A 16847-nucleotide genomic window follows, 5' to 3' on the forward strand; every position below is an offset into this window, starting at 1 on the left:
TCTTTTAGTTTGTTTTGGGTAGAAGAATATTTCAATTTCACTCTTTGCTGACTCTACCACTTTAGAATTTGATTTGAGAGAATAAAGTTATTTAAAGGGTAATGTAGAGAAATTATATTTGAGAAATGGTTAAAAGCTTGAGTTTGGTCTTTGGGAGAATCAATCCTTTTTTCCATTCTAAGCTCCTCTCTTCATTCTTATATTTCTTCACTTTTTTTTTGTAAGCAGCCTTGCCTTTCTCCTTCTTTCTGTCTTTTGAAGGAGTGACTGACTTTTTGTTGTTATTGCTTGTTTTTATTTCTCCAGCATTTTTCACATGAGGATTGACACATAGTAAGCTTTTAATAAATGTAATAATTTAAATTATTTAATAAATTTTAATAAATCTCCCTATGTCACTGTTATTTTATCTTTTTTCATATAACAAATATTTATGTTCATTTCCTCCTATTTTCCCCATAAAAAAAATAGAAGAAAAAAAGAAAAATATCACATTATTCTGAGTATGTGCATGACTTCTATTTGGCTGAATGCTATAGCAGAACTGCATATCTTCAAATGAGAGGTTGTTGCAGGACACTTAGAGGAGTTGAAGAGAGATGATTAAGTATGCAAACTTTTAATTGGCTAATGGGAACCCCTAAGGCCACATATGTGGGAAGCTAGGTCCTATCATGTCCCTTGATTACTAGTGTTGTCAGTCCTAAAAAATGGACTCCATTGGTGAGATCATTCCCTCTCTTTTAGTGACCTTAGGTTTTTTATCTTTCTGTAGAAGAAATCCTTTACTATTTTTTTATTCTTTGACCTATTCCAGGATTTCTTAACTTGGGGTCTATAAATTATTTTTTTTAATATCAATATACTTGGTTTCCTTTTTAATCCTATTTTATTTTATGCATTTAAAATTATTCTGGAAAGGGTTTATAGTCTTCAATAATTTTTTCAAAGGGGTTCATGGCATGCAAAAAAGATCAAAAACCCTGATCTATTCTAATATGTGAAGCTTTCTCCTCTGTTTTACTATTCTGCTTAGATAAATAGGTTTACCTGCCTTTTTGTTATTCCTGAAGATCTTTTGTGTGAACAGCATTTGGTACAAGAGAATTAAGCAGGGGATATCAAACTAACTATTACTCACCTGACTTAAGAGTAAACAAGAGAAATTATTTATCAGTGTGTACTAGGATTCAATTTCTCCAGTGTTATACCCCTAGACTAGAGAGTTTTTTAAAGTATGGAAGACAAATATAATTCTCAGACCTTTCATGAAGATAGATAAAAGAAGAAACAAACATCTATCCATAAACCTCTGCTAGTTCTTCTCAAAACTAGAAATTGTGTTTTCCTTTAGAGAATAATGATTCAAATCCTGTATTAGATATTCTTTCAATTCTGCATATGAGCTAGCCATCTTTATAGCTAGGCAGCACATATGTATTTTATATACAAAATAAGCTTATGTAAAATATAAAAATATCTCTATTGATATGTTTATTTTATTATTTCACATTTCGACATAAATTTCTTGACGCTCAATAGAATGGATAATCACAAATTCCAGATTTTGGAGTTGGAGTAATCTTAAGAGTCTATCAACAATAATTATCCTAATACATATATGATAATTGGTTATCTAATCTTTTCTTTTTCTTTTTAATTGTTTTTTCCAGGTTATACATGTACATTATTTTTTAGTAATATGCATTTGTTTATGAATCATGTTGAGAGAGAAAAATCAGAACAAAAGGGAAAAATCATGAGAAATAAAAAAAAACAGAAGAAAAAGAAAAATGAGTATAGCATGTATTGATTTACATTTAGTTTTCACAGTTCTCTTGGGATGCAGATGACATTTTCTATCTAAAAGTTTATTGTGATTACTATGTACAATTTATTCTTGGTTCTGTTATGTGGTCTTAGATTATTTTTACAAAATATTTTTCAACTGTGGACTTTGGAGACTCCTACAAATTAATATTATCCAAATTAGGAAATAGAAGCAGCAGAATGATTTATAATTGTACTTGATTTTGTAAGCTAAATCAGCAGCAATAACATTTTAAAATTTTCCTTTCTACCTGCTGCTATTATATTATATTAGAAATGTTTAATATGAATACAAACATTGAATTCTGTTCTATGTGAGAAAGATCCAGTGCCTTAGTAACATTTGGATTTTAGCCAAATTACTTTGGGACAGATGACAAGATTCCTAATCATATTTTAGAGAGGTGAAAGCCAGATGGCAAAGATATTTGTGTGTGAGGATAGTCAAAGTTTTGGACTGTTAATTCTTCCTTAAGAAGGAAGAAACGATAATGATATCAATCATCATCATCATCACTAATATATAGTCCTTACATGTTATAAAGTGAATTAGATGAATACAATAGATGCTCTTTGAAAATAACGACTTTCCCATTGTTGCTTAATGTTTGTTGATTTGAATGATCTAATTTTTTGTTCTCAAAAGCTCTATGAGGTGGGTATTGTATTAGTTGTCTTAGTTCATAAGTAAAGAACCTGAGTGGCAGGGCAAATGACTGGCTTAGGTTTGAAACACTGAATTATGTATCTCATGATTTTGCCTCTCTATTTTTCTCTGTTCTCTGGAATAAAATATGAGGCACTGAGTGGGGCTATTGGAGGAGGAGAGAAAAGACAGCTTCAAAAGACTTAAAAGACTTGGTTTATAACTTTCAGGTGTTTAAAGTTTGCTTGGGTACAACAAATTAGCACTCAACACTGAAAAAGAAAGAAAAAAACAAATAAAAACTTTCACAGAGCAACCCAGAAATATATGGAAATTATTAGAATCAGAGATTATAAAATTTAGGGCAGGGATTATAAAATTAGGAGAGGGGTAAACTAAGTCAAGTCTAATCAATGGCTTCTCAGGGTGACTGGATTTCTCAGCAAAAGGCAGAGTGATATTACTTCCTAGATCTATCCAATTCTCACTTTGTTTCTGAGAGGTAGATATCAAACATTAGGCAAGTGGACTTAGTCATGTCCTTTTGCTTTCTATGGCAAAATCCTCTATCCCTGATGTTATCTCATGCGAATTGATCGATATTCCTAATGAATCAAAGGTCTTGGGATTCAGGAATAGTGGTCATCTGGAAACACAGGGGACCAGAAGTAAGACTGCAAAAGCAATCAAATTGAGATAGTGAGAGAAATGTAGGTCTGGATGTGACCATCTTGAAATGATGTTTAAAACTGATTTCAGCAATAAAATTTCCTAGTAAGAGGAAATAAGAAAGAAGAGCATCTGTTTAGCTAATATCAGGGACAGAAATTTGGAAGTGGGGATGATCTTTTTAAACTTTAAATAAAGAAAACCCACTTTATTTGAGTAACATTTAATCTGGAGAGAGAGAAACAAAGATTGTCTTCTTTGTTATGCTTCTGGCTTGTTTTCCATTGCATGTATCTTTTCATGATCCAAACCAAGGAAAAATTCCCCACAATATTAAAAAGGTTTGCATAAAATTATGGTGTTATGTGAAGATCTTTAAAGACTATTAACAATGTAAAAAAATCATTGCTGAATTGATTAAAAATCTTGGAATTAGAGATCTTTTCTGTTTGTCCCATTATCAGAACTTTCAGGATGGTGTTTTCTGTTCCCTTTGTCTATTAGGCTCTCTCAAATAATATAGAAGCTATTTTTGTCAGGCTATGGGCTTTCTGGGAGAACCCTTACAACTGAAATATTGGAGTTATGGTTGTACCGAAAAGAATAAATTCAGAAAGAAATTTTTAAAAGTAATTTTTTCCTATTCTTGGTCTTTAAAAACTTGATTCTGTTGATATAACAAGAGGAAAGGGATATATAATTAATGTTTTTGCAAAGAAAGTAGTTGTGTAGATGTTTTAGGGTAAAAGGTTGTGTTATGGGTCATCTTTGTCATAAGAAGATTATATTTATTTAGATTCTTTTTGTATTAATGCATTTTCTCTATTATCCATCAATATGTCTATCTGTCTATTCTTGTCTCTTCCTACAGAATATATGCTTCTTAAGGGTAGAAAAGGTTTGATTTAAACTCCAGCAATAACTCCAGTATTTGACAATCTCTGATCTATAGTGAGCATTTAATACTTTTTCATTAATTGTAGAAAAGGGAAGCTGAGGAAGAGACAAAGCTGATCAAATTTGCTTGAATCTTCACTTCAATTTGATGATTCCTCTTCCTCTGTGGATTAATAGAAGAGGGTGGAATGCCAGAGTGGTAGTATAGTGCTTAGATTCTTCCAAGACCCCTACAAAGTTCAGAGATTTTGACATATTTGGGGATGTAAATTTTGTTATTGTATATTTTGTAGGTGCTATTATACTTATTGTGTGAAAAAGAGAAATAACTCACAGGCTCTACTCTGTATAAGTCAGGATCCAGACAATGCTTACTTGGTATGTTATATCTGATGCTGTATTAGTAAAACTACTTTTAAATTGGTCTGTCTACCCTCCCCTGTACACAATTAGGCTAAGAAGTGGACAATTGTAGTTGAAATTCCCCATGAATTCTCCAGAACCTCAAAGATTGGCTAATTTTATACTTTCAAAAATGAAAGACAAGGGATTTTGGAAATAACAATAGCTAGCATTTAAAGAGTACTTTAAGGCTTACAAAAGTTATCTCATTTGATTGTTGAAACAGCCTTGAATAGGTGCTATTATTATACCCATTTAATAAGTGGGAAACTGAGAATAGAAGTTAATTGACTTGAGCAGGGTCTTCTCTGCTTCTGAGTCCAGCATTCAACCCAATTTGCTTAGCAGCTGTTTTCTTCAAAGAAAATAGGTATATAGACATATAATGGGAAATAAAAGTTATCCTGAGAGGGGACTATTTTTATGTAAGTCTTTGACACAAAAGTAGGATTCTAGGGAAGGAATGCATTTTTTCAGGCATGTGTTATCAAAAACTTTAAACGGAAAGGAGAAAATTGATATGGGAAGGTGAATTTTCTATTCATAGAAATTCAAAAGTCTGATAAGAAACTTCTAAAATCTGAGAAAAATCCAAAGAAAGTTAAAACTTTTGCTGGAGGCTGGTGCGTATTATTAAAATGAAAATGTCTTTGTTGGGGTCAGATGCTCTAAACACTGGGAATTGACTCTAGGATACACTTAGAACCTTGTGGTGAAAATGGCATCCAGGTGCTGCACAAGAGAACCAGCAAACTGCACATCTCAAATGGCAGAGATCACGTTTCATAGGCTATACTTTACACATATAAATTAGTAATTTTTGATATCTTTCCACCTCTTATGCCCTGGTAATTCCTTGCCAAATTTGCTTCTTTATGGTCTCAGTTAATGGCCCAAAGTTAACAGAGATGAAAGTGAGCATTGAATTTGTTTTGCCTTTAGATAATGCAAAGATTGAAACTATTCTACATGGAAGTCTAGGAAAATGCAAAATAAACCCAATGTGAAACAGCATACAACTGTAATATCATTAAGAATGATAAATAAGAAAAATATAAGGAAAAATACAAAGTAAATAAAAACAGTGTCTTTAAGAACATATTAAAATGGATACAAATTTAGGTGGAGGGAAAACATGACCCTGTATCCTTCCCACAGTTCCTTTATCATCTTGAATAAATACCCTCATTGCCTAGATCAAGGCTTCAGCACATGATAGACATTAAATGCTTGTTGAATCAAATTGGTTGTTCTTATTTTAATGGCTCTATTATCCGATGAACTCCACCCCCATTGGAACCTTGGACTTTACTCAGACTCCTCAAACTCTGATAGGTGAGGTCTTATGTCCTATCTTATAGAGACTCTATGACACTTCCTGAAGAATCTATCTGCTTCCTTTCTAGCTTCTCTCTATGTGTGATCTTCCCCCATTAAAAAGTAAATCCTTAAGGGTGAGATCTGTCTGACTTGTTTATTGTATTTCTATTGTCAGCATTTTAGTAGAGTGCCTGGCATATAAGTACTTCAAATTGGTCGAATCTATCATTTGTTTACCTATCTATCAATCTATCCATTCACCCATCCTTTTTATCTATCTGTCTATCAATTTATATTTGTCTAGCCATCCATCTATCATCCATCTATTCATCTAAAATTCTTTATACTTTTAATTATGGATTTGTTTATTTACAGAAATTCCATGCTTTTTAAAAGTCATTTGTTGGACAGTCTGGGTCATGGCTTGCAAAAATGCAAGAGAAACAAATTTGATTCTGTTTGCAATACCTCATTTTCCACTGCATTAATTTTTTAGGAGAAAGGACAAATACAGTAAACCATGCGAATATTGTAGCTTTATTTTAAAAACAATATCCACAACATGGTATTCATTCAGGGTATTCATCCCAACCTCTGGTATCTTTTTATCTAACACCTATTCCTCACGATTTTAGAAATTCTTTTACAAAGTAGCTTTTGTTATATGTAGTTGCAGGAAAGGAACAAGTAGAAGAGCAGATACTAAAGATGAAAAATAGAGGGAATTACTATTATTGAAAAAATAAATTTTAAATAAAATTCTTCTTTAAATGTTTAAACATTTTTGGAATTACAAAATAATTTAAGGTTTTACTGCATGTTGTATTTGCTATAGACTCATGTGTATATATGTCAGGCAAATTCTAAAAGAAAATTTGTGAATATTTGATGTTAATGAACTGTACAATAATATTAGTTAAAACTGAATTCCACCAAAAAATAGAACGAGGCTAGAAATTGCTAGATAAGTAAGACAAAAAAATCTGTATTCTGAGAAAGGATCAATATCAGTCCACTATAGTATAGAAATATTCTTTGGGGAAGCAAAGTGAGAAATTATACAAATAGTCCATAAGTATGGATTGTGCTCTCAGCAAGGGATACATCATCATCAGGCAATTGCATATTGAAGGAACTGTTGATTAAGTATCATTTTATCCAATTTAGAACTAATGAACTTAGTTGATAGCATTTTTGCTGAATTAAAGAGCAATCAAAGTGGCCTTTCAGATACTGTGCCATGTAGGTCAAGAAGCTCTGACAGCTTGGGATATTCTTGGCTGTGAAGTAGGTATAATTGACTCCCTTATTTACTCTTTGCTCTTGATCAGTTGATTAATAAGATTCATGGGGCAGCTAGGTGGCACAGTGGATAGAGCACCACCCCTGAATTCAGGAGGACCCGAGTTCAAATGTGGTCTCAGCCACTTAACATTTCCTAGCTGTGTGACCCTGGGCAGGTCACTTAACCCCAGCCTCAGGGGAAAAAAAAAAAGATTAATAAGATTCATTCAATGATAAACAATAAGTGTTTGATGAAAGAATAAATAAGCAAATAAATACTAAAGATATATTATCTCTCAAACCTTGGATAGGAGGGATTCTAGGAGAATAGTCTGTAGCTTCTCTTACTTAGGAGTTTTCTTTCCTTTGTTGCATGTTGCCAGTGATCTTCACTCATTCTGGAAACCCATTTGAAGACATTAGGGGAAAAATGGGAAAATCTGGATTTGGTCTATTTAATATAATAATAAAAACAGGATTTCCTTATGAAGAAAACCCAGAGTGTATTTGAGGAGTAGCATGTCTGATTTTCATCTAAATGGATGAGAAGGGACAGAAATGAAGATATGAAAAATAGATTATAACTTTAGGCTCCCCTGTTAACTTGATCTGCCATACCACTAACACTGGGATCTCTTTGGAAACTTTCAGATCACCATTTTGCTGGAGATGAGAAGCTGGAGGAAGTCCATATCTGTTTGCCATGCAGGAAAGGCTGTTCCTTTTGTGCTGATGACAGACCCTGCACTGCTCAAGAAGACAAGTATTTACGTCTGGCCATTATCTCCTTCCAAATCCTGTGTATGCTCCTTGATTTCATTAGCATGTTGGTTGTCTACCACTTTCGCAAAGCAAAGGTACTTAGAAATATTCTTGGACCAATCCATATAGGGGACAGGGAGTTGGGGAGGCAAAAAAGTCGAGGGGCATGTTATTGGTAGTTTACATTTCTTTTTCTTCCAAACATTTTACAACAAAACACTTGAACTCATTCATATTTCTTTTTGTTCACTTGTTTTAAGTCTGTCCAACACTTAGTGACCTATTTGGTGTTTTCTTAGCAAAGTCACTGGAGTAGTTTGTTATTTCCTTCCCTAGCTCACTTTACAGATAAGGAAACCTAAGCAAACAGGATTAAGTTACTTGCCCAGAGTCACACAGTTAGAAAGTGGCTGAGGCCAGATTTGAACTCAAGAAGATGAATTTTCCTGAGTCCAGGTCTGGTGCTCTATCCATTGCATCACTCAACTGCTTCTTCCCCTTTTTAAAATACCATATTTATGCAATTGGACTGAATATAGACATTTTTCCCTTTACTTACCTATGGGAATATGATTTCCCCCTTTTTCTTCACCTACCTTTTCTCATTCCCATTAGTACACTCCCCTTAATCTAAACACCCTTCTTTATAGATTTATGCCCTTTATGGTGTACATATACATGTATATATTGTTTTCTCTTTAACCCATTCCTGACATAAGTTAATTTTCAGAACTAACCCTTCTCCTCTCTCTAATGTCTCTGTGTCGTTTCTTCCTCTGAACCTCATTTATAGCACAATTACTATTTTTACATTTTTAAGCAGTTTTGCTTTTTAGAATCAGATCATATTCAACTATAACCAATTATTGAAGTCGATTTTAAACAGAAGTTATACATTTCCATGTAACAAACATAAATAATTTGTCTTTGCTGAATCCCTTGAAATGAATCTTTGATGTTGGCTCTCATATGCTAAATGTTCTATTAAGATCTGATTTGGTTGAGACAAAGTCCTGAAAATTGACAAGTCTGTTGAATGACCTTTTTTTGTTCAATATTATGTTTAGTTTTGCTCCATATAATTTGGCCACAGGTCTAGTTATTTTGATTATTGATATATATCATTCTAGAACTTGTAGTTTTTTATTGTGGCTCCTGATAAATCCTGTACAATTCTAATTATACCTCCAGTATATTTGAATTGTTGTTGTTGTTGTTGGGTTTTTTTTTTTTTTTTTTCATTTGTTTCATGGAGGATTTTCTCTTCAAACTGGGTTTTTTGAAATTTGGCAATAATATTCCTGTGTGTTTCTCATGCATAGTCTCTTTGAGGTGGTAATTGATGGATATTTCTATTTCTATTTCTATTTTCCCCTCATGTACTCTTCCTCCAGGAAAGTGTTCTTTGATTATTTCTTGATGTTTCTTTTATTACTGTTGTGCCAAGGCTCCTTTTTTGGTTATAGCTTTAAGGTAGTTCAATTATTTTGATGTTTTCTCTTTTTGATTTATTCTCCAGATATACTGTTTTACTTATAAGATGTTTTATATTCTGTTATATTTTTTCACTTTTTATATTTTATTTTGTTATTTATTGGTCTCAATTCTCATTTTCAAAAAATTACTTTCTTCTTTAACATTCTGAATTTCCTTTTCTAGTTAACTTTTTCCCCATAATTTTCTTGTTTTTCTTGGATGGCTTTCCTTATTTTTATTTTTTATTTTTTCATCAATGTCTTTCCTTTGATTTTTGAAGTCTTTTTTGAATTCATCTATGCATTCTTTCCAGGCAGGTAGCCATTTAACATTACTTAGGTGTTTAGGTTCCCTCTTGCTCAGGGCCCCATCTCAATAACTTAGCTGGACCTGTGTTCCTAATCATAGAGATTCCCTCTGTCTTCCTAGTCTTGTACTTCCAACTCCCCAGCTTATGAGGTGAAGAGGTGAAAGTTCTTGTGGTTGGGATTTTACGGTTTCTGCTGTAGCCTTGAGATATTTACACTTCAGAATGGTTAAATCAATGTCCTGAGATCTTTCTTCAGTTCTTCTTGTATTGTCCCAGGAGGACACTTGTACTTCTTCAAGTCTTATTTGTTTTTCATTAGTTTATGTTCTTGCTGAGGCCCAATTTTGTCCTGGTTGTGAGGAAATCTGAAAAGCCTGAAATGTTCTGATCTTCTCCACTATCTTCCCAGAAACATTCCTCCCCCCCCCCCCGAATATGATTAATGCAATAAAATTCGAGGCCTTAAAGTTTTATTTTTTTAAGCATTTACCTTCACTTAATCTAGAGTTGCCTTGCCTCAGAGTCAAAGAGACTTCCCCCTCTTTTGGACCAAGTTCAAATCTGGCCTAAATAGCTTACTAGCCATGTGATTTTTACTCAAATCACTTAATTTCTATTTGCCTCAATTATACAAAGGAAATAATGTTACCTGATTTGTAGGGTTATTGTGAGAGTCAAATGAGATAATTGTAAAATGTTTATCACAATTCCTGGCACATAGCAGATCTATTTAAATGCTTATTCTCTCCTCCTTCCCTATGAAAATAGAATTATATCTAGAAAAATACTTCTGAATATACATGTGTATATATGTATATGTATATATATATATATATGTATATATATATATATATATATATATATAAATGTGATTTTTTAGGGAAGTAAAGGGGAAAGCATTTATTATTAATGTTGACTGATTATTGATCATTATGTTCAGAATACTATGCTAAATGCATAAATGTTATCTCATTTGAGCCTCATAATAACTCTGTATATATATATATATATATATATATATATATAATATGTATATATAATATATATATATATAATTATACAAACACACATATATATGCACATGTACCTATATATCCACACCTATAGATGTTATTTATTTATTTAATGCATACTGGCTGTCATGTACAGTGAAACAAGGCCATCATATATTATTCTACCCAAGGAAGCTATTAATATTTTTATGTGTGAAAAGAATGTATTGTGTTTTTTACCCTTTCTTTAGGAGCTTACTCAGCCATCATTGAAGATGGCACCTAGATGATTATATATTTTGAGCATTGCATCTGTATTTTTAGAAAATGTATTTGGGTAATTTGGGGAGATCTTGCTTTAATTTCTTAGATAATAGTAATCCCAGATAGTACTCTCATTAAATTTTCAGGAATTTAACCAATGAGATCTTTTCAGGAGTCATATAGAACAAGATGAAAAATGAGCTTGTGGTTTATAAATTTCAGTCTTTATGTTTGCCACTGTAAATGTTTATATGTTATGGAAATGAACAACTTTCTGAATAGCACTGTCCAGCAAGTTATCTATTTTGTAAACTGTGGGACTCTTTGCTGATAAGAATAGTAATTTAAAAAAAAAAATGAAATAAAAATTCTAAATCTTAAGAAAAATTAAAATTCTGGGAGAAAATAATGGGCAAATTTTTTCTTTCTCTGCCCCACTTAATTTATTATAACCTTTTAATTCATTGTTTTTGAAAATGGAACAGATTGACTCAAATTATAAAACTTTTTGGATTTCAAAAGTATTTCTATTATGGAGAAAAACCCTGGGAATTGGCATCTATGATGGATCCCAGTGTTAGCATAAGAGAATTCCCCATAGAGTCAATGAGGTTTTTCCTATTATGTAAATGATATAGACTTTTAATAGCTGTCTTAAATAGACAGTATCATTAACTGAGGCGTGGAGGGGTACATTAAAATCAGGTTCTCCGCTGCTTAGAAAGTGCAAATTATTGTCATCTAATGAAGCCTGGTCCTTTGTTTATTCATTTGTAACAAAATATGTGTTAAATTTTATCCAGTCTGATAAAGTGAGTAACAATTGACAAGTGGGGAAAATTATTCGACTACTGTTGGAGTTGAAATTGTAAAATACCAAGAATATATCTGGAATTTAAAAAAAAATAGGTTCAAATTTCATCTACTACTTATATCTTTTAATCTTGGATAAATCATACATAGTTTCTCCATTTCCAGTTTATTCACCTGCAAATTGTAATGATATCCTTCTGAGGAGTAGATACTTGGATAAGATTTATTTTAAATGTCTACTGATATCTTACTATGATAGCTTAGATCCCTGAGATGACCTGTATTTTTGAAAGTTATGCCAGAGGGCTGGTAAGACTTAGAATGCCTTCCTCAGAGGGATTATTTGTTTGGTATAGAGATCATCAATAGGTGGGGGAAGAATAGGGAATTAATTAAGTTCAGAGAGTTTCACCACCAATGGAGTGTGTACCAGGTAATGATTTTTTTTTTTTTAATGATTGCAGCAATTATAGATGGAGTTGCATTCAATTAAGATCAACCCAAGTTTATGAAGTCCCCCTTAAGAAAAGTAAAAATATGAATGAAATTATAGATCTTTGGGGCAATAAGGAAATAAAATTTGGGGAGGGGAAAAATGTGGAGTGATGCTAATGACTGAATAAATTATCTGACTTTTCTGAGTGTAAGATATTTCATCTTTGAAACAAGGAAATTGGGTGAATCTGAATTCTTTTTCAAGGCTAAAAGACATTTGGCTATTCTGATAAATCTAAATATTTTCTGATAAAATTCTGTCAGACTTGACTTAAAGTCCTTCATCCTGAAGCAGTCCTAACATGAGATTTGGGCTCTAGAGTCAGATAATAGTGTATAAAAGAAACAGTGAATGTAGGTGTCTTAATTGCCTCAGGTATAAAATGGGATAACATGTAAGGAAGTAGAGGAAAAGGAATAAACATTTATTATTATTAATAATAATCATTTATCGAATGTTTATTATTAAGCATCTATTATGTTCCCGACATGCTAAGTACTCCATAAATTTTTATCTCATTTGATCTTCACAAAATTTATAAGATAGAGATTGGTATTATCTTCATTTTACATTTGAGGAAACAGGGAAATAGCAGTTAAGTGACTTGCCCAGGATCACATAGCTATTAAGTATAAAAGTCTGAATTTGAACTCAGGCTTTCCTGAGTTTAGTTCCAGCACTGTTTCCACTGTGCCACCTAGCTGCCTACATTGCCTATCTCACAAAACTGTTGTGGATAAAACATGTTGCAAAATTTAGAGCACTATATATTTTCTAAATTTTGGCTAAATTTTAGGACTAGTGATACACATTTTGCCCCAGTACCTTTGAATGAAAGACATGTAAGTAACTGTAGATGATAGAGAAGTATGGAAGGTAGCAAAGGTAGTGTTCTGGCAAAGTAATCATTTGGTAAAAAAAAATAATATTTATATTTTTATTTATAAGTTGTTGGTACTAAATATTTTGAAATTACTTCTGGTTTTATACCACATGTTATAACACTTAACATATTTTTATTAGTTATTCAGAAGGGAGTGCATGATTTCTAACAACTTAATAATATTAGGTGTTAATGCAATTTATTTCTGGACTAGATGTCGAATAAAAGGGAGATATACTGTGAGCATAGTAATTTTTTATATTTCTCAAAATAATTTTTCCCGGGCCTCTTCTGAGTTAATTTAACACTTTCTGTTTAAGTTTAGAAGTTTTTAAAATGATTTCATTGTTACAAAAATTGTGAACATTCCCGGACTGCTTTGTTTTGTTATTCTATTTTTTTCACCACATTAACTAGTTTTTTTTTTTTTTTTTGTTGTTGTTGTTGTTGTTGTTCCTAAATTAGATCTTAATAGACAAAAAAATCTGCCAACAGTGCTCATTTATGGCTTGGAAAATGAAATTTTTAATATAGCATGCGGTTTAATTTTTTTATTAATTTCTATAAAAGTAAATTATGACATTTTAATACTCACTCTAATTATACAAATGGAGATGCCAACATTTTCCACTAATAGGTTTATAATTTGTTTTGTATTTTAGTGAAATGACTGCTAAACCTGATATCTTCTTTTATTCTACGTCAAATGCACCATAATTTGTGTCTAGTATTTCACTATTAAGACTGCTTCCTTTTGTTCGCATTTACCTTTTCTTTTTGAGTTATTCAAACTCAAAAGCAATAAGGAAGTGGCACAATGGGACAGGAATATAATAATTCTGGGAGTAGAATGGTATGAATGGTGCAACCTGTATCTTTCATATTGTTTGAGCAAGATAGATGGCAAATACTGATCTTGACCTAGAGCTGAAATACACTTTTTACATTCTTTTAGGATTAAAGGATTGAAGGGTTTTGACCATCCTAATCACCAACTAGGTAGGAATTGCTATTCACTGAGTCATCCCTGTCACCCCAGCTATCAGAACATATGCTAAGTAAAATTCCAGGTGAAGAGTCTAATGTTTCTTTTGGGAATCTAGCTAGTGAAGCTGTTTTCAGGAAGGTAGTAGATTTTGGAAAGTGTAGCATTCTGGGATACCCAGAAATATTTCTGATTTTATCCAGGACTCCTGAAAGTAGGATTCTCCAGATGACCTCAAACCCCAAAGAGTTTGAATTTACTTTAATTAGGAAATCTATGTACCATTGAGAAGAAGGTAATACCAAAACTCCAAAGAAGGCTTATAGAATTGTTGTTTGTAACTCTGGTCTGGGAGACTTTCCTTAAAAAAGGCAAAGCTGATATTGTAAGATCAAACATTAATCTTTTAAGTTATTGCCATTATTTTCACCACAAGCAGCAGCATCTCCTACGTACGTCTTATTGCCAAAAGCTCTAGCCTCTCTCTCCATCCAGAACTGAGGATCCCCTTAAGGACTCTGATTGGTGAACATTTCACTATATCTTGCTCTCTCTTAGGGTTAATTAAGCCCCTTTCTGACAGTCTCTGTGCTACACCTAGCCAACCATTCTTTCCCTCTCCCACTACCCTATTCATCTTTTCCAACTCTATCGCTGAGAGCAGTAATCAAATCAACATAGCAATAAAATTGCTCTGGTCCTTCAATAACTGTACTCTCTGACTTTCCTCTCCACTCTTCCTATCTACCCCTTCCATATGTGCCCCATTGTCCTCTGGTTGCTTGGTTAGTTGTTCTCCTTCATTCTCGAAGCAGATCAAAATGTTAGAGGATCATTATGTTTGTGTCCAACTGTAGCTGAGTAGTGATCCCTTTGCCTTTAGATACCCAGGAGATGGTGAGACACCTTTAGCATATTTCATAATTTTGTACTGTGACCATTCTACTTCCTAAAACATAACATCAATATCCAGTCATTCTTCAGATGAGTAGATGACATTTCCATCAGGGGTGTGATACTGGGGGCTGTCATCACCTTACAAGATCTGCTACCTTGTCCTCAAATATTTTGAGCTTGACATAATCTAAAATGTGTTGTGACAGGTGCTTTTCCCCAAATGCTTAAACCTAAGTGTATTTCAAATGAAATTTAGTACTTACAATCTGTATTCATTTTCCTCTTCTTTCTCCCAAAGGTATTCAGTTTAAGCTATTCTCAAAGTGCTCAAAGTAATTTCATCTTTTTCAAAAGGTTCAACCCCCTAACCCTCCCCTACCACCAAATGCACGTGTGTGTACAGTCACAGACACATGCATGAACACACATTTATTTTTATCAATAAATTATCATTTTTCCAGCGTTAAATGGAACAAAGCCCAAGGGAGGTCTGAATTCATTCTGGTAAGAAAAAGCTCTGAATTTCAAAAGCTTTCTTTTTCTTTATCAAAACTCACTCACCTCATCTCTGTGTTACATATTTTACATTCTTAAAGCTATTTTTATTATTAGAAATTAGACATTTTAATCCATTCTGGTGACTAAGCACTCCATTGTCAGGATGAGAGAGAGAGCCCAGCTTTGTTCTTCACTCAGAAATAAAGCAGATAATTCTTCAGAGTTTAAAGTCCCTTCAAATACAGGCAAATTTGGCAAGAGACTGGGAAGAAGTCAGTTCCAACCATTTTGCAGAGATCATGAAGCACAGTATAAAGAACTTTGGATTTGAATTTGCAGACCTAGGGATCCTAATTCCAATACCTAATATCTGGTAGTTGCCTATAGGCAAAACAAATAACCTCACTGAGATGGAGTTTCTGCATCTGTAAAAAGGGGATAATAATAATTCTCATCCTACTGGTGACAGAGTTGTGGGGAAAATGTTTTATAAACCTAAAAGTACTACTTGAAAAACATGACAATGACATATATATGCACGTGGCTCAAATACAGGGGATAGACTGAGGCAGGGGCGGAGGCAGGATGCTGAGAGCAGGGACAGGACTATGGCTCTGGTTCTGACAGCATGGCAAGAGGCATGGGGGATATGAGATAATTGGGACTACAGAATTGGGAGAGACACCCGATATTCTGATGATGTCTAAAATAGAAGATCTTTCTCCTTATCTGGATCATCATGATTAGGAAGGAAGGGTGGTGTTGCAGTATTGACCAGAACAATTAGAAACTGAGGCAGAACAATTTAGGGAAACTGAGGCAGGGTAATTAGGGAAACTGAGTCAAGATAATAAATATAGATAATAAAGACAACACCATTTGCTCTAATTTTTCTTTCCCAACATAATTTATAAAATAATATATATTAAATAAACAAAATATTTTAAAATTAATAATTTTTATTTACCAGATATATGCATGGGTAATTTTACAACACTGACAATTGCCAAACCTCTTGTTCCAATTTTTTCCCCTCCCTCCCCCCACCAGATGGCAGGTTGATCAATACATGTCAAATATGCTAGAGTATAAATTAAATACAATATATGTATATATGACCAAACAATTTAAATGAAATATTTTAAAATCTATTTATTTAGAACAAATACAAAATAGAAAAGGAAAATAATTGCCATGTACACAGCAGAACATAAGAAAGGATTCAAAATATGAGACAATAAATTTCCATTTCAAGAAAGCTTCTGTAATAGATGTTATACTATATATAAGTACTATAATAAAAACTAAAAAAGACTATGAAAAAAGTCATCTTCTCAGGTTAGCTAATGTACAAATCTGTATTAAACACAAAGAAAGGCAAAACAAACAATAACCCCTATCCTCAAGGACCTTAATTGAAAGA

At 32.8% G+C, this 16847-nt stretch overlaps 1 protein-coding gene across 1 annotated transcript in view; it reads left to right on the forward strand.

Annotated features, from left to right (window-relative positions):
• Positions 1-16847, forward strand: part of GPR158 (G protein-coupled receptor 158) — a 386759-nt gene that overhangs the window by 187279 nt on the left and 182633 nt on the right. The window contains exon 4 of the mRNA XM_074266961.1: positions 7700-7905. Coding sequence (XP_074123062.1) covers positions 7700-7905 — 206 coding nt within the window. The remainder of the gene's footprint in view (positions 1-7699; positions 7906-16847) is intronic.

The sequence above is a fragment of the Sminthopsis crassicaudata genome, chromosome 5 (genome assembly GCF_048593235.1).
Source record: "Sminthopsis crassicaudata isolate SCR6 chromosome 5, ASM4859323v1, whole genome shotgun sequence".
NCBI classification, from domain to species: Eukaryota; Metazoa; Chordata; class Mammalia; order Dasyuromorphia; family Dasyuridae; genus Sminthopsis; species Sminthopsis crassicaudata.